Source organism: Ursus arctos, unplaced genomic scaffold, assembly GCF_023065955.2.
Source record: "Ursus arctos isolate Adak ecotype North America unplaced genomic scaffold, UrsArc2.0 scaffold_5, whole genome shotgun sequence".
In the NCBI taxonomy this organism is placed as follows: Eukaryota; Metazoa; Chordata; class Mammalia; order Carnivora; family Ursidae; genus Ursus; species Ursus arctos.
In genome coordinates this window covers 63,679,160-63,700,046 of record NW_026623067.1, presented here as the reverse complement: position 1 = coordinate 63,700,046, position 20,887 = coordinate 63,679,160, and the positions used below count along the sequence as shown (strand labels likewise).

The 20,887-nt window shown below is 44.7% G+C and overlaps 1 protein-coding gene across 2 annotated transcripts in view; it reads left to right on the top strand.

The window, feature by feature from the left end:
• Window positions 1-490: 490 nt before the first annotated feature.
• The window catches only part of SERINC5 (serine incorporator 5), a 101,257-nt gene continuing 80,860 nt past the window's right edge, over window positions 491-20,887 (top strand). The window contains exon 1 of one of the 2 annotated variants that reach the window (XM_026498719.4): window positions 491-696. In XM_026498719.4, the coding sequence (XP_026354504.1) occupies window positions 670-696 (27 nt within the window). In that variant the 5' untranslated portion in view covers window positions 491-669. The remainder of the gene's footprint in view (window positions 697-20,887) is intronic. The other variant, XM_057307328.1, reaches the window with a different exon arrangement.

Here is a 20,887-nt window from a genome sequence, read left to right as displayed (position 1 = left end):
AGAAGGGACTTTCGCCGAAGTGTTTGGTTTTCTTGGCAGAGAAGGGAGATAAAGGGATTTCAGAAACAGGGATCCAGGGGAGATCTCTGTCGGCGCGAGGCAGAGAGCCGACCAGCACTCGGTGGTCCCCACTGCGTCGGTGGAGCAAGTCACTCAGCAATCGCTGTTAAGGATCTAAGCTTTACTGGAGTTAGCCAGCAGCTCTTTCACCGGAGCCGGGGATCACAAGGCCGCTCCCCTCCTCCGCGGGGAACCGAGCGCCGGCGTGCCCGCGAAGGAGCACGAGGACGCCGGGCCCGCCCGACGGTGGGCGGACTTCGGAGCCCAGCGCCGCACAGGGAAGTGATCGCAGCCGCCCCGCCGCCTGACGCCAGCGGAAGTGCGAGCCCCGGGCGAGCCTGCTCAGCTGCGGAGCGCCTGGGAAGGGGCGGGAGCGGGGCGGGGCTGAGGGCGGCCGTGGCTCGAGGGGGCGGGCGGGGCCTGCAGCGGCGGGGCGGGGTTTGGCGGCGGTTGTTTTCACCCAGGCGGCGGTGCCTGGCTTTCGACCGGGGCTGCTCGGCGTGGAGGAGTGAGCTGCTCCTGAAAGGGGCGATCGCGGCTGGAGGTAGCCAGGAGGGCCGGAGCGGAGCGGGCAGCGGGCGAGGAAGCCCGTGGTCGTCGGCCGCCGCGATGTCAGCGCAGTGCTGTGCGGGCCAGGTGAGCGGGGGGAGGGCAAGGGGACGGTGAATCGGGCTACGGGACCCGGAGCCTAGGCACCGCCGGCTGCCCTGCGTGCGCGCCCCAGATCCTCGGCTGTAAGTGGGCCGGGTGGTGGGTCGTCCGGGGCTGACCCTGCGCAGTCTGGGTGAGCGCCTCGGGCCCGAGCGTGGCGCTCGGCCGTCGGGGAAACCCTGTGCCGTGGGCGGGCTGGGAGGGACACGGGGAAGCCCGAGAGGAGACCCCGAGGTCTTCCCGTCAGGTCTTAGGGACTTCGCTTAGGGCGGGGCAGGCAGGGCTCGGGCGAAGGAATCCGACTGCCCCCGGAGAGTTTCGGCTTCCCCTCCCGGTGCGAGTGTGTGATGCTGAGCTCCTTAGCCCACCGGCTCTGCCTATTCGAAGAGCCCAGAAAAAGACGCGCGTTTGGGCAACGTCTCCTTTCTTATGCCGCGAACAAAACTCGGGTCATATGGCCCCGGCAGCGTGCACTTGGCATCTTGCAAGCCTAGAGCATTGGCTCTGTTTCTTCGAGAACGGCTCGAAACCTTGTTTCCAAACTATGGTGTCAGGGCCGGCGCAGGGAAGACACAACCCTTCTTCCTGAGTTTCCCGACGCAACCCTGGTTGGACGCACCCCTGGTTGGACGCACCCCGGCTGCCTGCTAAGAGCGCGAGCCTTCCCGTCCCTCCTTTTAACTGAACTTGCCAGTTACACTCATATAATATCTTAAAACATGTATGTCTATTGGCGACTCCTACTGGTTAGTAGCGCATCTGGGCAGAATTAGTAGGTTTTAACTCTTTAATGCTAATTTCACGCCTTCCCGCAGAGTAAGAAACAACGAAATAGGTAAAGCCTTCCGGATGTGGAGCTCCCTCCTCTCTATCCTCCCTATTCTGTACAGCGTTTTTGTACACAATTTTAATGGTGTGTTGTTTCAAATGAATCTAACTCCGGGGGCATTCAGGTACTGGGATGTTTTTGCTTTCTAATGCGTTCAGCCGTACAACAATTAAGGCTGTCCTGTAAGTGATGCAGGAGTTAAACTGTGAGTTTCTGTAACTGGCCGATTATCCGTCCCCCATCCAGTGGCTCCGTGAAGTTATTCTGGTTTTTGAAGTCTTAATACTGTACTTGGCATGCATTCACATTGGCCTTTTCAGACAGGAGGAAATTGAGGTTTTTGTGGGATTTAAAAATTTTTATTTTTAATCTCCATACCCAACCTGGGGTTCAAACTCACAACCCCGAGACCAAGAGTGGTGTGGTCCACCGACCGAGCCGTCCAGGCACCCCTGAAAATTGAGGTTTTTAACCTGACGTGTAATGACTTGGCTTAAGTCAGGCAAGGAGAGAGAGAGGATGCTTACCACCTTGCCAGGCCTTTTGAGACCAAGGTGGACCGGAAAGGCTATTTTCTGAGTTTTCCCAATCTCAGGAAAGCTTTGCAAATCTTTCATTGTTGTTTCAAATGCTTTCCAATTTGATGCCACACTTCCCATTATTTAGTAATTACAGATATTTAGGAGCATCTGTCCTCTCCTAGTCCCATGAAAGCCCCTTGAGGCCTTCTGTGACTCTAAGCAGCTAATTTAGGGCTTTGAAAATGATTACCAGTACTCAAGTGGTCTTGTAAAAGAATTATTGGTATGGTTGATATTTTGGCAGGATTTAATGACTTCTTTCTAAAATCCCCTTCTCAGGACTTTGGAAAGAACCAAATCCTGGCCATTCATCACAGGAAAGTTAACTTCTGCTTTCTCTGGGCTGGTTGAAGCAACACTGCGGGGGGTCTCAAGGCAGTGAGGGGGTGATGACACTGTGATTTCAGATGGATGGGGCTGTTAAGAAGTGTACGTTAAAAGAACCTCATAGCACCATCAGAAGCCAAGTGTTCCAATCTTTTCATTTAAATTTTTTTTAAAAAAATCATTAATTATTCTATTCTACCAATCTTTTTTGTTTAATATGAGCATCTTTCCGGTATCAAATGAGTGGAGTTCCCTCCCCACACCAACCAGTTTCCCAACTCCCCGGATACCAACTGGACTTAAAACAGTTCAATTCAGTTATGACACCACCTGGATTTAGTATCCCACAGGTTAAGGGCTTAGTCGAATAAGATTGCCTCTCGCCCTACATTTCAGATGCCAGTCACAAGTCTCCTTGTCCTCCCACACCAGGGAGGAAAACCAAATCTCTATTTCTGGTTATATCACAGTATCACAGCACCTACTATGTGCCAGGAGCTAGGGATAGGGCAGTGAGCCAGGTAGACATCATCTCTGCCCTCAGTGGTCCCTCTGTTGTTGGTGGGGGCATCCCATAAGCATGTAAGCAATGAAACGGTCAGTACTAGTACTGTAACCAGACCTGGTGGCAGAGTGGCTTTGGGTAGCTTGCTGGGGAAGCCTGTCTGAGAAGATGCTCCTGGAATTGAGACTGATCACTAAGGAGAGGCATCCATGTCAGGGTCTGGGTGAGGGGCCTTTCAGGGTTTTCGAGGAACAGAAGGGAGTCCGGGGTGGCTGGGGTGTCATCAGGGAAGCAGATGAAGTAGAGAGGCAGGTAGGTCCAAATGTGGCCAGAGACTGTCGGCCAGGGTTGGAGTTTAGGTTTTGTTTCTGTTCCAGTGAGAGCTGTGGTTTGATTTACGCTTATAAGGTCACTTTGGGAGCTGTGAAGACTCAATGGTATTAGGGACTACAGTGGAGGCAGGGAGAGCAGTCAGAGCTGCTCATTCAGTGAATATTTTTATGCTGTCTCCTCTGTGTGCAGGCAGGCTGTAGCAGTGAGGAGAAATGCCTCCTGACGGAGCTTACATCTTGGTGATGTGCTGTTGCCGTAGTCCGAGGAGGAGAGCATGTTTTACCTTAACGTAGGCTGTAGTGTTTACAGCGCGGTTGTTGGCTCGTGGGCTAATTTTAGAGGTAGAATGGGACTTTTGTGTGGATTAGAAGTGGGGTGTGGGAAAGAGAGTGATTCTGGATTTGTCCCGGGCAACTGGATTGGTGATGGTGCCGTTTACTAGGTGAGATAGGAGGCCTGAAGGGAGGAGGACATTTGGGAAGGAAAACCCATCGTTTTCTTTTGGCTTTGTTACATTTGAGATGCCTATTATAAATTAAATGGAAATGGCAAGTCACCAGTTGGATGTTTATTTTATTTATTTTTTTTTAAAGGTTTTATGTATTTATTTGAGAGAAAGTGAGTGAGAGAGAGAACACGAGCAGGGGCAGAGGGAGAGGGAGAAGCAGATTCCCCTGCTGAGCAGGGAGCTCAACGGGGGCCCATTCTACCTACCCCCTATTAACCTTGGTTTTCCTCAACTGTAGAATGGGTGTGATAATAGTTCCTGGAGTTATTGTGAGGATTATATGTGATCTAGACATACAGTCTCTAAAACATGGTTTGGCACAGAGTAAGGAACCCCAAAACTCTTAGTTTGTTACTGGCCAATTCCCACCTGCGCCTGGACAGTGTCCAGGTCATGTTAGTTTTGCACAGACTCTGATAGGCACTTAGAGTTTGCGCATGCTGTTGCTAATGGATGCTAGTGGAAGGAGAGATGGCAGGAGAGAGTGGTCACTCCACACTTTGTAGGTACCCAGCGTTGTGGCTGGTCCCTGAAGACCGGCTGATGAACAAAGCTTCCTTGCTCTCCTGGTACTTAAGGGCTAGTTGGGGGTGGAGATGTGGGGTAAGCTAGCTACAGAAAATGGCAGTACACACGATCAGAGGTGAAATGAGTTGTGTAATTGAAAAATCTAGACCGTGCTTTCAGGGCCATTTGAGAATAAAGCTTGACAGGGTTTACTCCCGGCAAGTGTAAGCCTTAGTGATAGTAGTACCAATAGCTGAAGTTTATTTCATGCCCACAACGTGCTGTTTCTGCCGACGTTATAGCGTACATTTTTCACAACAGCCTTAAGGGGCGATTCGTGTTCTGATTGGCTTCCTTTTGCAGGGGAGGCAACTGAAGCACGGAGAAATAAATGAACTTGACTGCTATTACCTGGTGGTGGAACCAGGCCTTGAACAGTGGTCCACCGGACTCAAGTTGGGGCTCTTAGCTACGAGACTGCCATCCCTCATTATTCTGATTGTGTATAAATAATAAGTACCTGGTGCTCCTTATTGTTGCGTGTCATGGCTCTCAGGCAGTTTTGAATACACAGCTACTGGACTGTTGGGATAGATACTGGGAGTTGCCAGCCGTTGTGGGTGGGTAAGGTTTGGCTTCTTCCATACGAAATTCTGCCGCACATGCAGACTTTCATCAGCAGGCAGGTAGAGAACAGTCATGCAGCCTGGTCAGAGGCTTCATTCATCAAGCTGCAGCTCTCTGCCCGTCTTCGTGCACCGACGTGGAACTTGCACGTTCACCCGAGGCAGACGCAGCCGTATTCGAGTGCGCAGGAGCCTACTGAGGCCGCCAGGCCGGCAGGACCACATGGATGGATCGCGGCTATGGTGCCATCCCGGGGCTGCACAGTCACCCTCCAGCGGTGGTCGAGTCAGTTCATGTAAGGGCAGGAATGCCCTGGCCAATGAAAGCCCGTATCTACTGTCTGTTATGTTAGTTAATGGAGTCATGGATGCCACCAGGGACTATCCGTGGTCAAAGACGCACAAAACTAGATGGTAAAGCAGTGAAAACCTTTTATTCCGAAGCCACTGACAGTGGCTCCATTTGCCTGGAGCTTTAAAGGGGGGAGTGAAGGAGTAGGGAGGAGTGAGTGGGGCCCTAGAGTTAGGGAAGTGAAAAGTTACAGGGGTTGGTTAGTGTACTTGTGATTAGGCCAGCTGCGTCTGCTAGCTGGTGGGTTAAGAGGGTCCTTCTACTGAGACCTGTGGGTCTCAGGAATGACCTATGGGTCCTTGAGAAAGATACTCCAGAGTCATACACATTTCAAAGGGATGGGAAGGATTCACAATTCTAAGCCCTCTTTGGTAAATGCTCTAAAAAAAGGGAGGCTGGGGCTTATCTCAGGTGTTGGCTAGGACAGTTAATTTCTTTTGACAGCCCTGAGCTTTTCCAGACCTGAACTGAAAGGCAAAAGGCAGCTGGGTCATCCCAGGGACACAGCCTTAGGTTGCCAGAAGCGCTGTTAAAGTTTGGTCAGGTCTGTCGTGCAGGGGTTTGTGCAGAGTTGTGTTGTGCCAAGGTTTCTTGGGAGTTCTCACCATTTCTCACCGTGACTACGCTGGTTAACAAAACCTGGGTTCATCGGAGTTAGAGGTCACCAAAGCCCATGCAGGAGACTTAGAGTGTGGCCTCTGAGAAGGTGTGAGCTGGAGTGGGTGTTCCTCATCAGGGCATCTGGTCACCTCCAGACTGGAGCTTCACACACACACACACACACACACACACACGCACACGCACACGCGCGCAGGCGGTCCATGAAGACTTGTACAATAAGTAAGTAAGCTCAAGAAGCATTTCCTTAGTAATGACCTTCCCTTTGCTGTGAGAGTTCTTCCCGAACGTGTGCTTAGATCTGCCCACACCGCCCACTACTTGGTCATGGGATGGACAGGAATTGTTTCCTGGTTACTGCATGGATGGGCTTCCTCTCTCCCCCTAGACAGAGCTCCTACTGTGACCTCGCTCAACCCCCTGTCGAGGGCTTTTGGTTACAAAACTCTTTCTCCCTACGCTCTTTGTTTATAGTGGTTGGAAATGTTAGGTCCTCGGTACATCATGTGATGCTTCCACCCTTGGAATGGAGCCAGGCACAAAAGTTCATTCTCTCCATGACTGGTGTGTTTTTGAACTTTTGAGGGGTATTTGTGAAACACAGGGGGAAAAAACATTATACTTATCACCCAGAGAACCATGTTTTGATATTTTAAAGTCCAGCCACCCATATTTAGTATATATGATTTTACTTTGCAAAATTAGGATTATGCTGTAGATGCGGTAGTTGGTCCTACTCTTTTTGTGGAATTATTGGGTGATCAAGGAAGTGTTTGTTTGTTTGTTTGAACTAATCTCTACTCCCAATGTAGGGCTCAAACTCACAACCCCAGGGTCACGAATTGAGCCAGGTGCCCCTTGGTCGGGGAAGTTTTTAACAGACACAAGCCACTCCTTTGCAGCCGTTAATGTTTTCTGGGCTGACGTTCAGGTGTAGGTATTCTTTCGCCTTCAAACATGACACATTCTCCAGAGGTGTTAAATAAAGTTGAATGAGTGAAGGTTAGTTAATAAGCATATGTGTTAATAGATTTGTGTGTTTTTCTATTTCTAAAAGACCAAAAATAATGAAGACAATCCGAATTACACCCCCTTTCGATGCCATCATTGACAATATATTTCAGTCATTTCTAGCATTTTCTTTAGCTTTGATCTTTTTCCTTTCCTTTATTTGTATAGATATTACCTATCTAGATGGTGTTTGAGTCATTATTTTCGCGCCGTTTCAGTTACATTAAGTCTGAGTCCTGTCTTCTTATCACTAGTATCAGCACTTTTACTTTTCTGTTCATTTTTGTACAATGCAGGCAGAAGGCACCCAAGTGCCCACAGAGTTGCTCTCCCGCACTGACAAAGGGTGGTGATGGGCTGATGTTGAACTGCTGGCTTAGATACCTCACTGGTGAGCTGATACAGAAAAAGTGTTCAGAGATGTTGTGTAGTTAGGCAAGCTTGGGCTGTTGGGAAGTAAGTCTGTCACTTATCAGTAAAGAGCAGTGAATGAGCAGTAAAGAGAGTGAATGTGGCCATGTTGGTTGGAGACTTAGCATGAGGGTTGTTCACTCGGATTTGTTTTCTTGGGCTGCTTTATAGCTGACCTGGGCGAGCTGACAAATAGCTTTGGGCTGCGTGGGATGCCTTGGCTGGGAGGGCTGAAGAGGGCCGACCTGTGGGGAGTGGAAAGCAGCCTCAGACTGTGTCTGCTAATGAGATCCTCTCTTCCCCATTGCTTGATTCTGCCTGGTTTTCTGTATAAATATCACCTACAGGTTTCCCACAGCTATTCAAGATCTGGAAGTGAGTCAAGTGTGAGACTTAGAAGCTTATCTTTCAGTGTCCCAGGTGTTTCAATGTGAACACAAGGGTAGAGTGGTAAGGATGGCATTGTCTACTTACATTTCAGTTCATCTATGATAATTTGACCTAAAAAAGGAAGTCCTCGTGACACCTGGGTGGCTCTGTCGGTTAAGCGTCCAACTCTTGATCTCAGCTCATCCACATTGGGTGTGGAACCTACCAAAAAAAAAAAAAAAAAAAAAAGGAAGTCCTCATGTAAGATGGTGTGCAGAATAGCCACTGCCACTGTTCCATTTTATCTTTTGAATTGTTTTCAGTACCTGTAATTAAAACTATAACTTAAAATGTAAGATGGTGTGCAGAATAGCCACTGCCACTGTTCCATTTTATCTTTTGAATTGTTTTCAGTACCTGTAATTAAAACTATAACTTAACTATTGTTCAAGAAAAAAATTCAGCTGAGTAAATTCTAAAGATCTAATTGGCTTTATTAACTGATTCATGAACCCAGCAAGGAGATGGTTTTTAAAGGTAAGGAGGGGCATCTGGATGGCTCAGTCAGTTAAGCATCTGTCTTCGGCTCAGGTCATGATCCCAGGGTCCTGGAATCGAGTCCTGCGTCATGCCACTCCCTCTGCCTGCCACTCCCCCTGCTTGTGCGTGCACACGTGCTCTCTCTTTTTCTGTCGAATAAATTTAAAAAATCTTTTTAAAAAATTTTAAAAATTAAAAATAAAGGTAGAGGGGGTGGAGAAGGAATGGTTTTTTAAAGGTAGAGAAGGGTGGAAAAAAGGAAATTATTAGCAAAGAATTCATTGTTTTAGGCAAGGTCACCCTCTTAAGGGGAGGGAAATGGATGTATCTGTAAATTTCCTAGTGCTGACCAGGATATTCCCATGTCAGCTGGTTAAAGGTTACATTTTTGAGGAGTTGAAACTGCAGTTAGGTTAGGCATTAGGTCTTGATTTACTAATTTGAGGTCTTAACCTAAGTGACGCCATTTTGGGTGTGTGGTTTTCTTTTTAACACTGTAAAGATCCTGTGTTCTGTGTGTTGAGTCAAGCAGCACTGTTAGTGAAGTTTCGTTACATTTTGTTGTTGCCAATTGAATTTAGGGTTGAGATTGGATCCTGAGAGCAATATTGATCAAGTTACTAATCTGTGATTATCTTTAATGATCAGATTTTCCAAGTAGTCTAAAGTGAACCTTTGCAAGACTTTTGAACATAATGTAGGAGTCAGTGTAGCGTGTATGTAAGGAAATTCAAATAGTGGATTGATTTGATTACATAAAACATCTGCTTGAATTTTAAAAGAAACAGGATTTTACTTTGGCTTTTCTTCTGTAGTTTGCCTTCTGAAATTAAAGCCGAGCTGATGTTTAAGGAAAGCAGCTGTTATGGAAAAAGTTAGAGTGGATTTTTATCACAGATTATATTTTGAAACAACTTGCAGATTTGAAGTAAGGTTGCAGTATACAGTGATTAAACAGCATTTTTCCCCCTCATGAAAACTGTCTAGTCAAAACAAAAGTAGGAAAAATACATGCATACAACCCCTTAAATCTTATTTATGCAGAGATAACTAGGAGAGCTGGAAAATCAGACTTCTGTTTGTTTAAGTATTGTTTTTATAAACTGGCCAACTACACTTTGGAATGAAGCCCACGAGGTCTTCATAGGATTTATTTTCCAGTTTTTTGTTCCTGCATTGTATCTCAGTAATTTCAGAGGGTTGAGTCTCCTAATGCTCTGATCCTTAGTGTGTGTGGTTCACCAAACAAGGAAGAATTCAGTCTTTTGTTGTCAACTCCATGCTCCCTGAACTCCTCCAGTGGTATTCTCAGAAACAATGGCAGTATTTGTAACCATAGTAATGAAAATGTTCTCTGTAATAGGATTCTTTATCAGAATGAATTTTCTTCAGCTCTGGTAGCATTATTCCTATTAAATAACAAAAGATTCAACCAAGTAAACTTTAAAGCCTTAATTGGCTTTACTAATCGATTGATGAATCGGGCAGCATTCCATCTAGTAAGTAGAAGGGAGCTTCAAAGGTCTACAGAAAAGGAAGGGTTTTCTTTTCCTTTTTTTTTTTTTTAATATGTGTTTTAGAGAGAGCACATGCGCATAAGTGGGGGGCAGAGGGAAAGAGATCAGGAGTCTCAAGCAGACTCCATGCTGAGCGCTGAGCCCAAGTGGGGCTCAATCCCACGTCCCTGAGACTAGGATCTGAGCAGAAACCAAGGCGCCCCAAAAGGGAAGGGTTTTCAAAGGTAGGAGGGAGAGGGAAAGGAAATTATTGGTCCAGAATCCATTGTTTTAGGCGAGGTTGTCTTCCAAAGGGGAGCAGAAGGGGAAGGAGTCTTTCAGTAAACTTCATAGTGCTGACCAGGAAATTCCATGTTGAGTGGTTAAAAGTTACATTTTCAGGGGTTGAAACTGCGGTTCAGTTCACCTAAGTGACACCATTTTGGGCCTGTGGTTTTCTTTGTAACATTCCTAAGGACACTGGTGACTTCTTTGTTTGGAAACAAAAAGCTTACAACCCCTAAAGCAATATGTCAATTGATAAATATTCAATGGGAACCTAGAATAATATTAGGCCAAGGCATCAATTAGGCCTACTTTCATGCTTGGGAGCAACTAGTGAATTGATGCTGGATTTTCTTAGTGTAAGATCTCTCCTGAGCAGAACTTCTTCAAAGACCTGGATTGAGGTTGGTGTATCTCAGCTTTGGAGCTTTTATGTTGATGAAAGGGGAGGAAGCAGCGGGTTCACGGCGGGGGGGGGGGGGGGGGGGGGGGGGTCATTTCCTTAGGAGTAAATGAACCAACCCAGGAGAGCATGCACGAAACTGGGTCCTCAGGAATGGGCTCTCGTGGTTTCTGTGTAGCCCTGTGGTTACCCAGTGTTTCCTCGGAGAGGGTTCTTACCATTTTTCAGCTTCTCAAAGGAATCTTATGACCTCAAAAAGACCTAATGTAGAATGATAAGACCAGCAGTGGAGATATCTCCATTTAAAAGGCAGGCTTTCGGAGCGCCTCGCTGGGTCAGTCAATGGAGCCAGCGACTCTTGATCTCGGGGTTGTAAATTTGAGCCCCATGTTGGGTGTGGAGATTACTTTAAAAAAAAATCTGAAAACAAAAGAAGAAATCAAACCCAAAACTTTAAAAGGCAGACATTCCTATAGCAAAAACAGAAAAAGAATAAAGCGATGGAGGGTATACAGTCTGCCTGGAGAGGAAAGAGTGGGGGTTTGGGGTGGGAGATGTTTTGGCTTTTTGTCAGATGACACCCTACACCCTAGAAGTTCGAAAGGAAGAGTCCAAGATTCCTGGGGGTTTTGGCAGTCTTGGTTTCCAAGGAGCAGAAGCTATGGCACTGTGGGTTAGAGAATACTGGGGAGCTAAGGAACTGAAGCCAGGTAGGAGAGGTTATGATCTTTTAAGACCCGTGACGATGGAGGAGAGGTTAGTAGCTAGATGTGGGAGATGTGGGATTTCAGTGGAATGTGGTTTGGGGTATTAAAAATCGAAATTCAACTGAGTAAAACTGAAGATCTAATTGGCCTTGTTAAATCATTCATGAATTGGGAGCGCCTGGCTGGCTCAGTCAGTGGAGCATGTGACTCTTGATCTCAGGGTTGTGGGTTCGGGCCCCACGTTCGGTGTAGATTTATTTGTCAGATTGAGAGAGCGAGCACAGCAAGGGGAGCAGCAGGCAGAGGGTGAAGCAGGCTCCCTGCTGAGCAAAGAGCCTGACGCAGGACTTGATCTCAGGACCCCGGGATCATGACCTGAGCCAAAGACAGACGCTTAACTGGCTGAGTCACCCAGGCTTCCCGAGCAGGGGGTCTTAACATGCAGGTTTCCTCATATTCCTTTGTGGGGATGGAGAGGGCGCATGTGACAGATGATCTCATTGGTGCTGACTGCGAAATTCTTGACTGGCTGGTTAAGAAGACTATATTTCTTGAGAGGGGTAGAGGGTGGGGTGGACTACCTTTCAGGGAGAGAGGGCAGAGCCACAATTAAGTTAGGTATTAAGCCCTAGTTTGGTTTCTTGGCCTGGCGTCCATGACTCCTTTGTGGGCCTGTGGTTGATTTAAGAGAGAGATCTGAACAGATTGCTCTTGTGAAGGAGGAGCAGGTTACAACCTGAGCAAACCTGGGGCTGGTCCTCGGTGTGCATAGCGAAGAGGCTTGGACTCTTCCTGTCTGCAGATTGCAGGATGCTCAAGTTCATTTACTCTTAAGCTCTGTAAGCTGCCAACATTTAAACATGCCAACATGTTTTTCTGTTTAAATTTGTTTGATCCATTAGGATTTTATTCTTTGGAAAATCCTAGAGTCTAGTTCTGGAAAGATCAGGTTTTGCTGTTGTGGTGATTTTTGGGGCAGATCATGGAAACAGAGAAACTTTTAGAAGTGATGTTAAAAGGCACCTCTTTTAATTCCCCATCTGAAGGTTCGATTTTTTTTTTTTTAAAGATTTTATTTATTTATTTGTCTTGAGAAAGAAAGCGTATAAGCAGGGAGAGTGGCAGGCAGAGGGAGAAGCAAGCTCCCCCCTGAGCAAAGAACCCCATGCGGGGCTCGATCCCTGGACCCCTGGATCATGACCGGAACTGAAGGCAGATACTTAACCGACTGAGCCTCCCAGGTGTCCCAAAAGCTTAGACGTCTTTTTTTAAATGTCCCTCCTAAGTATACATCTGAACCCCTCTGGTGGTTGGGGCCTCACTACTGTTACTAGTTCTTAAGTTTTCTGAGCCTTGATTTCTTTGTTCATCAAATGGAGGAAATTTGTGTCTTGCTTCCCTGCTTCCCTTATATAATTGTTGAAAAGGATCATAACAAGACATCCTTTTCTCCTTGTTTTCTCTGAAGTGGTGATGCCGGGGTGTCATTAAGAAACTAAGATCATTTTAAGCAGAAGGGTAAGACTTACTGTGGGGAATTAGCCGTTTAAGAAATAAAAGAACTAGAGGAGCAAGAATCAGGGACCACCCTTTAAACTCTTGGATTTGAGAACGTACGACTATAGCTGTATTCCAGAAGTCTGGAAGCCGGAGCCGCTGTCACCACCGTGCCTGCTTCTTGACACCCATGAAGCTGGTGGCTTAAACCAGACCTCGGAGTCCAGCCGGTGCAGCTGCCTCTCCTGTCCCAGGACCTTGCTTGGCTGCGGACATCAGGGCAGGAGGGTGGCCCCCGTTTTGTTTTCCTTCCAGTTGTGAGTGTTACCAATTGTCAGGCCCCTCACAGCAAAGGAGTCTGAGAAGTGTGGTTTTACTTCCCAGATTCTTCAGTGCTAGAAGACCCATAAGAGAAGGAAGGAATGGAGGCTGAGTGAGGCAGTTCGTGTGGAGTGTGTGGTGTGAAGAGCTACTATGATAAACTCTACACCAGTGAGCACTATACCTCCCACTCATCGTGGTTTGACCAAGGGCAAACGACAACCTCTGAAGCAAGACCAGGGTGTTGAGGGGGTTGACTTAGAGGCAGGAAGGTGGAAATGTGTTTGTATAAACTGGTTTTCCTCCCTGTCGTCCCTTCATTGCATGATCATTTCTTTCACACCACCAGCAGATTGATCCTTCTACTATAGGTGTGATACTGTCATCCCCTGCTTGATTTTTCCAATTCTGATTGGGGTTAATGCAGTAAATTTTCTAAATGTGAGTCCTTTGTAGAAATCTAGGACTTAGAGTATATTAATCTTGATATAACTAACAATCGATATTGCGGACATGAGCAATTTGCATTCTTTTTAATTTTTAATTTTTATTTTTTACTTTTTAAAAAAGATTTTAGTTATTTATTTGAGAGAGAGCAAAAGTGAGAGAGCACGGAGGGAGAGGAAGAGCGAGAAGCAGACTCCCCGCTGAGCAGGGAGCTGGATGTGGGGCTTGATCCCAGGACCCTGAGATCATGACCGAAGCCAAAGGCAGACTGCTTAACCAACTGACCATCCAGCACCCTCTTTTTTCTTTTTTTAATGACTCCAGCTAGGAGTTTGTCAATTTTATTATTAAGCTTAGGAAAGAGGTTTGCTTGGGTGGCTCGGTCAGCTAAGCATCTGACTCTTGATTTCGGCTCAGGTCATGATCTGTTGTGAGATCGACCCTGCCTTGTCTGCACTGGGTGTGGAGCCTGCTTAAGACTCTCTCTCTGTCTGTCTCCTCTCTCCTTCTCTAAAAAAAACAAAACCAAAACAAAACAGAAAACGCCTTGTGAGAGAAATAATTTTTTTCATTGTCATTTGTTTTCTATTTTATTGATTTCTGCTCTTTATTTCTGTCTTAATAATTACCTTGAGTTTAATCTGCCCTTTTATTGATTTTTTTAAAGCAGAAGCTTAGATCATTATTTTAAAGCTCTCATTTTTCTTGAAAATAAGTATTTAAAGCTATAATTTACATCCCACATATTTTGATGTTTTGTTTTTGTTATTCTGTATAAAGTATTTTCTAACTTCTCTTATGATTTATTCTTTAACCTATGGGTTATTTAGAAGTGTGTTGTTATTTTCCAAATATTTGAGGATATTTCAGGAGTATTTTTGCTATTGATTTCAAATTTACTTTTGTGGTGATCAAAGAACATATTCTGTACATGTTAATTCCTTTTAAAGCTATTGATTTATGGCCAAGAATATGATATATCTTGGTGACTACCCCATGTGCTCTTGAACATATATTCTACAGTTATTGGGTATAGTGTTCAAGCTGTTTGCTGGTGTTGGTCAAATCTCCTTTACTGATTTTTTGGTGGTGGTGGGGGATCATCTAAGTATCAATTACTGGAAGAAGGGTATTTTCTAAAATGATTGTGTTTTTGTCTCTCCCATTAGTTCTTTCATTTTTTGTTTAATATATTTTGAAGCTGTATTTAGATGTAGACACATTTAGGATTGTTATGTTTCCTTAAGGAATTGATCCTTTTTTTAAGATTTATTTAATAATTTTAGAGAGACAGTGTGCCTGCGCAAGTTGGGGAGGGACAGAGGAGAGAGAGAATCTCAAGTAGATTCCCTGCTGAGGGAGGAGTTGGATATGGGGCTCCATCCCAGGACCCTGAGATCATGACCTGATCCAAAATCAAGAGTCAGATGCTTACTGACAGCCACTCAGGCCCCCTGAATGGATCCTTTAATAAAATGATCTCTTTTATCTCTGGAAATGCTCTTTATCTTCAAGTCTTTGTATGATGGCCATACCGCCCTTTTAACTTTCAACCCATTTATGTCTTTTGTCTTTTTTTTTTTTTAAGTAAGCTCTATGCTTAATGTGGGGTTTCAGTTCACTACCCAAAGATCAAGAGTCGCATGCTCTACTGACTTGAGTCAACCAGGTGCCCCATCAACCCATTTGTGTCTTATGTTTAAAAGTGTGTCTCTTATAAACAACGTGTAGTTGGGACTTGGTTTTTGATACAGCCTGACAATCTTTGCCTTTTAATTGGATGTTTAGATCATTTACATTTAATGTAATTATTCATGTTTGAACTTAAGGTTATATAAAGCCATTTTCATTTTCCCTTCTTTCTTATTTATCTTTTTTTTCAGGGGGGTATATTAGTTGAATATTTTTAAGCATTCTGTCTTCCTCTATTACCTTTTTATTTTTTATAAAGTTGTCGTAAGGATAACAGTATTGTAGCATCTTGAAGAAGGGATATGAGTCAGAATTTCACTATTGATGGAAACTCTTATCAGTGGGTTAATTTACTAGGTAAACTTCTGAATATTTATAGCAAATGATGAATTAAGTAACACTCGTGGAATTTTTTTTTTTAAAGATTTTATTTATTTATGTGACAGAGAGAGAGCCAGCGAGAGAGGGAACACAGCAGGGGAGAGGGAAAGGAAAAAGCAGGCTCCCAGCCCAGGAGCCCGATGTGGGACTCGATCCCGGAACGCCAGGATCACGCCCTGAGCCGAAGGCAGACGCTTAACAACTGCGCTACCCAGGCGCCCCAACGCTCGTGGAATTTTAAAACTATTTTCTGCTTTATAAAAATAATACATAGTTATCATAGAAAATCTGCGAAATACAGAAAAGTATAAAGAAGAAAGTAAATATCATTTATAATTCCAGAGAGAACAATCCCTGTTAGTGTTTTGGGTTTTTTGGTTTCTAGTATTTAAATCAGACCGTACTTTATGTACTGTTTTATATCCTAACTTATTATCACATGATACTGTGAACATTTTTACATATCACAGGGATTCTTTTTACATATTGTAGGAACTCTTAAAAGCAAACACTGTAATCACTGTATCACATTTAATTGATCATATCAACATTATTTCACTATTTTCCTTTTATTAGACATTCAGTTCCTTTCTTTCTTTCTTTTTCTTTTTCAGGTTTTATTTTTTTAAGTAATCTATATACCCAGCATGGGGCTTAAACTCACAGCCTTGAGCTCAAGAGTCACATGCTCCACCAACTGAGCCAGCCAGGTAACCCTAGTGTATTTCTTAAAACAACAACAACAACAAACCCCCCCCCCAAAAAACCCTGCAGAACTATTGTAAGTAAGTCTTATGTAATTTTTTTCTATGCCCATGCCTCTTTAGGTTAGAACACTGGAAATAGTCCTACTGTAACATAACGTGAATATACATTTCTAAAAATCACACTATGCAAAATTGCACAATAAAAACCACAGGTCCAGGGCACCTGGGTGGCTCAGTCAGTTAAGCCTCTGCCTTCGGCTTAAGTCATGATCTCAGGGTCCTTCAATCAAGCCTGCATCGGTCTCCCTGCTCAGCAAGGAGTCTGCTTCTTCTTCTCCGTCTGCCTCCACCCCATGCATGCTCTGTCTCTCTCTTTCTCAAGTAAATAAATAAAATTTTTATTTATTTATTTATTTATTTATTTATTTATTTATTTATATTTTTAAATAAATAAAACTTTAAAATACAAACAAGCAAACAAAAAACAAAACCACAGGCCAAGGGAAAGATGAGGTTGGGGCATAGAATTCTAAATGTTGTCAGTGATACACTAAAAAAAAAAAAAAAAAGAAAAAAACTAGTTAAAATGGTATTACAGTTTTACAAATGTTAAATGGTTAAGAGGGGCACCTGGGTGGCTCAGTCAGGCGTCTGCCTTCAGCTTGCGTCATGATCTCAGGGTCGTGGGATAGAGCCCCTCATCAGGCTCCCTGATCAGCGGGGAGCCTGCTTCTCCTGTAGCTCCCCCTGCTTGTGCTTTCTCTCTCTCTCTCTCAGATGAATAGATAAAATCTTAAAAAAAAAATGGTGAAGAAGAAATACATAAATACTATGAAAAGTTTGACACTTGATTTTGAAAAGGTCTGAAATTTGCTTGTGGAAATGGGTGTTGGAACAGTCGCAGCTTGTGAGTTACTGTGAAGTCACGGCAGGAAGGTTATCTGAAATTGGATGGAAACGGGTAACACCACCTGTGTCTTGGAAGTTCATAAGTGCTGGCTGAACTAACTGTGTGCGTTTCCTGTATTCCTATGTAGCTCAGTATAGCTGAGTGTAGTTTTCTGCCTTCAGTGGGTATCTCTCACAGACAAAATTATATATCCTGCTATGTTCAAATTGTTCCCTAACATGGCAGGGGAGAAAAAAGTTTTCTTTGACCCTCCTGGCATCTCTGGCAGACACAAACAGATTAACAGGAGAAAACCATACACACTTATTTAATGTAAGGTTTATGTGACTTGGGAGCCCTCATAATGAAGACGTAAAGAAATGGTGAAACCTACTTGCTTTTATATTAGGTTGAACAAAGAGAGGCAGTTGTGTGGAAAAGTGATTTAACTTTATGAGGAGACTTACTGGAAAGATAATTATTTTAACGAGGTCTGTTTCTATAGGATTCTCTCCATCTCAGCTTCTGGTCTTTCATGAGAAAGTCTTCCTCCTGGTACAGGGAGGGCACCTTTCTTATGGGAATTTATCTCCTTTTTTCAGGAAAAGGAAGGCCAGAGCACCCTTCTTGCACCTGCTGTTTCTTAAGTGCCTTTAATTCAAAATACTCAATATGCCAAAGTGTCATATCTTAGGGTGACATGCTGTCAACTCTCATATCAATCCTGTTGGGGGGCGCCTGGGTGGCTCAGTTGGTTGAGTGTCCAACACTTGGTTTCAGCTCAGGTCATGATCTCACAGTTGTGAGATCGAGTCCCATGTCAGGCTCTGTGCTCAATACAGAATCTGCTTCAGATTCTTTCTCCCTCTCCTTCTGCCTTTCCCCACTCACTCGCATGCTCTCTCTCTCTCAAATAAATAAATAAAATCTTAAAAAAATATGTATCAATCCTGTTGGAACAAATTTGCATTTTCAAAGCAAGTATAGCAGGACTGACTATAGGACGAATAGCTCAGAAGCCCTGGATGCTGGAGACCTTCTTCACTAAACCCGATGGACTAATTCACACTACTGTTAGCTGCATGAGGGAGTTGGCTGGCCCCCCTGCCTCCCTTTGGACCAACTCCCAGAAAGTTGGTGCTGGAAGTGGCTGGAAGGGTCTTCTGCTCCGCCTACCCAATTGTTCAGATTTCTTTTACTATAATAAGCAAATAACTACAGAGACAGGAACTTCCTATCTTTGGAAGCAGCTCTCCTTCATTTTGGGGAGCTCTGGTTTAATTCTTCCTGTGAGCCTCCCAAGGCTGAAATGACCCACCAGCTAGAATCTTGGACAGGGAGGCAAGAGTTCTGTATACTAGTCAGAAGAGGCAGGCGGTGTTGAAGGTGGGCATGCGCTGTGGCTCCTGGGCCATAAGAGGACCACGGTGGGGTTGATCCTGCTGGTTATGGGAATCCCCAGCATCCACCCAAACCATAAACTGTACATTGGGACATGCTGACAAAGGGGAATTGGGCCTCTGGGTATGAGAAATCTCAGTCGGAAGCCAAAATATTTGGAACTTTTAGCACACTCAGATAGTTTTTAAGGGTAATGGTCAGGCAGTTTGAAATGAGAACCATCTTGGGAAGTCTTTGGTTGGCAGCAAGCCTCCTGAAGTCTCACTCCTGACTTTCTGGTGAAGTGATAGCTGTCAGTCCTAGTGGTGGGTTACTGTTTTTGGATAGCCTGTGGCCTGTGAGAATCTGGGAAGTCACAGATGACTTCTGGAGCTAGAAGGATCCTGAAGGGAATGACATGCCTACCCTCTCATGTTATTGAAGAGGAGAGAGGCCCCCCAGAGCTCAGGGCCTCTTCCAAGACCAACAGCAAATCGAGACATCGGGGCTGCCACCTTGCTCCCCAGGCCTCGGCCATGCTTAGTGCCCAGTACACAGTTCTTAAATGACAAGAGAGTGAATGGGTGGCTTTTTATTTCTTTATTTTTTTATCTTGAAGACGTCTAGTGTCTTTGCAGAGCAGTTCAACAAAGAGCTCATGGCTATAGATTTTAAAACATCTTATGGTTGATGTCCCATATTGGTTTTTGATACCGTGTTTTGCTATAAGAAAATCATTGTACTACACATTTGGTCTTCTCTCTTCCTTAAACTCCCAAATAATTGTTTAACTTTTTTCCCCAGAAAGTTCTGCTCTGCCGTGGATTATAAGATTTAACAGGAAGCAGTTTTTAAGAATGTGCTTTCCTACCAAGTGATGTCATTTGTGAACGTTGCAGGTTGCTGAATAAGAGGTATTAGACCATTTACAAAGAGCTGGTTAACCAGTGAGCCGCTCTATGCAAATTATTATGCCGAGCAGTAGCTTCTCGTTGCAGGCTTTGGAAAGCATGAAGCAGTAAATTATTTCCTTATGATGGGGGGAGGAGAGCGATGAGGGTTGTCACGGAATTGCCTTTTCTTGGAAGCAAGAGGTCCAGCAGAGCTGCGTCTCTGACGTCTTTTTCCTGCTGTGGTGTGGCGGAAAGAAAGCAGGGCTCGGAGTGCTGGAGAAGAAGGCTAATTAATGTTCATTCCATTTGCCCCTCATTATGGAAAGACTGAGGGTATTCCCAGATTATTTGGGAGATGCCCCTTTTCTCTTCCAGTCAGCATTATCCTTCCATTCCCTCTTCCTGATGTTTGTAAGACTTTGAGAATAATAAAAATTAGTACTATAAAGTCCAGAGCTCTTGATCACAAACGATCTATTCTATAAGGCATTATTAGAAGAGATAAAGAAAAAGTTATGGGCTTGTTAAGTGAGCTGTAGCATTTGGAAGGACTGACGGGAGCTAGTGTGTCCCAGGGCAGCGCTGTTGGTATTTGGGGTGCCACAGTTCTGTCTCTTGAGGGACTCTTCCGCAGAGCCGAGCTATAGCATGCTTGATAAACCCCAGGTGTTAGTAGCACTCGCCAGCCTTTGTGAAGACTCTGCCCCCCCCTTTATGACCTATGGCCCACAGAGCCCCAGGGAGATGGGATGCTGCCCAGATAAGAGCCACCGAGTGCTCTGGGCTTGACAATTTTTTCATACAGTTTGGAGTTCTTGCCAAACAGACTGAATCCTACTTCCAGTGTGGCACAGCTGTAGAGGTGAAAAAGGACACAAGTGAAGTAGACGATTCTACCACAGCACCGCCTCGACACATATGAGATACAGTATAGAATATATACAGTATATGAGATACAGTGAAAACTTGACGTAAGGACACCGGTTGTGCTTTGGATGTGGTTACTTTAAAAGTTGCTCAGAAATATTGTATTAAGATTTAGTACTTTACGGGATACCTGAGTGGCTCAGTCAGTTAAGTGTCTGCCTTCGGCTCAGGTCATGATCCCAGGATCCTGGGATCGAGTCCCACATCGGGCTCTCTGCTCAGCTGGGAGCCTGCCTCTCCCTCTCCCTCTGCCACTCCCCCTGCTTGTGCTCTCTCTCTCTCTGTCAGATAAATAAATAAAATCTTTAAAAAAAAAAAAAAGATTTAGTACTTTACGTAAGCAGTTACATGAACTTATATTTGATAGAAAAAGCATGCGTTCTAGTGCGAGAATTTATCTAGACCTATTTCTGATGTGCATTTTGGGCTTTTTTGTTGATCGTCCAGAGGCGGTATATTTTGGTAGTTAAGAGCCACTTCTGATGATGGGCAGCTTGAATTAGGTGTAGTCTCTGCCCGTTACCGGTGGTGGGCCTCTCCTCTGTCCTTTAGTTTGCTTACCTGTGATACGGGGTAATCACGAGAATCTTCGTAGGATTTTGCACTTGGAACAGTACCTGGCCCAAAATATGAG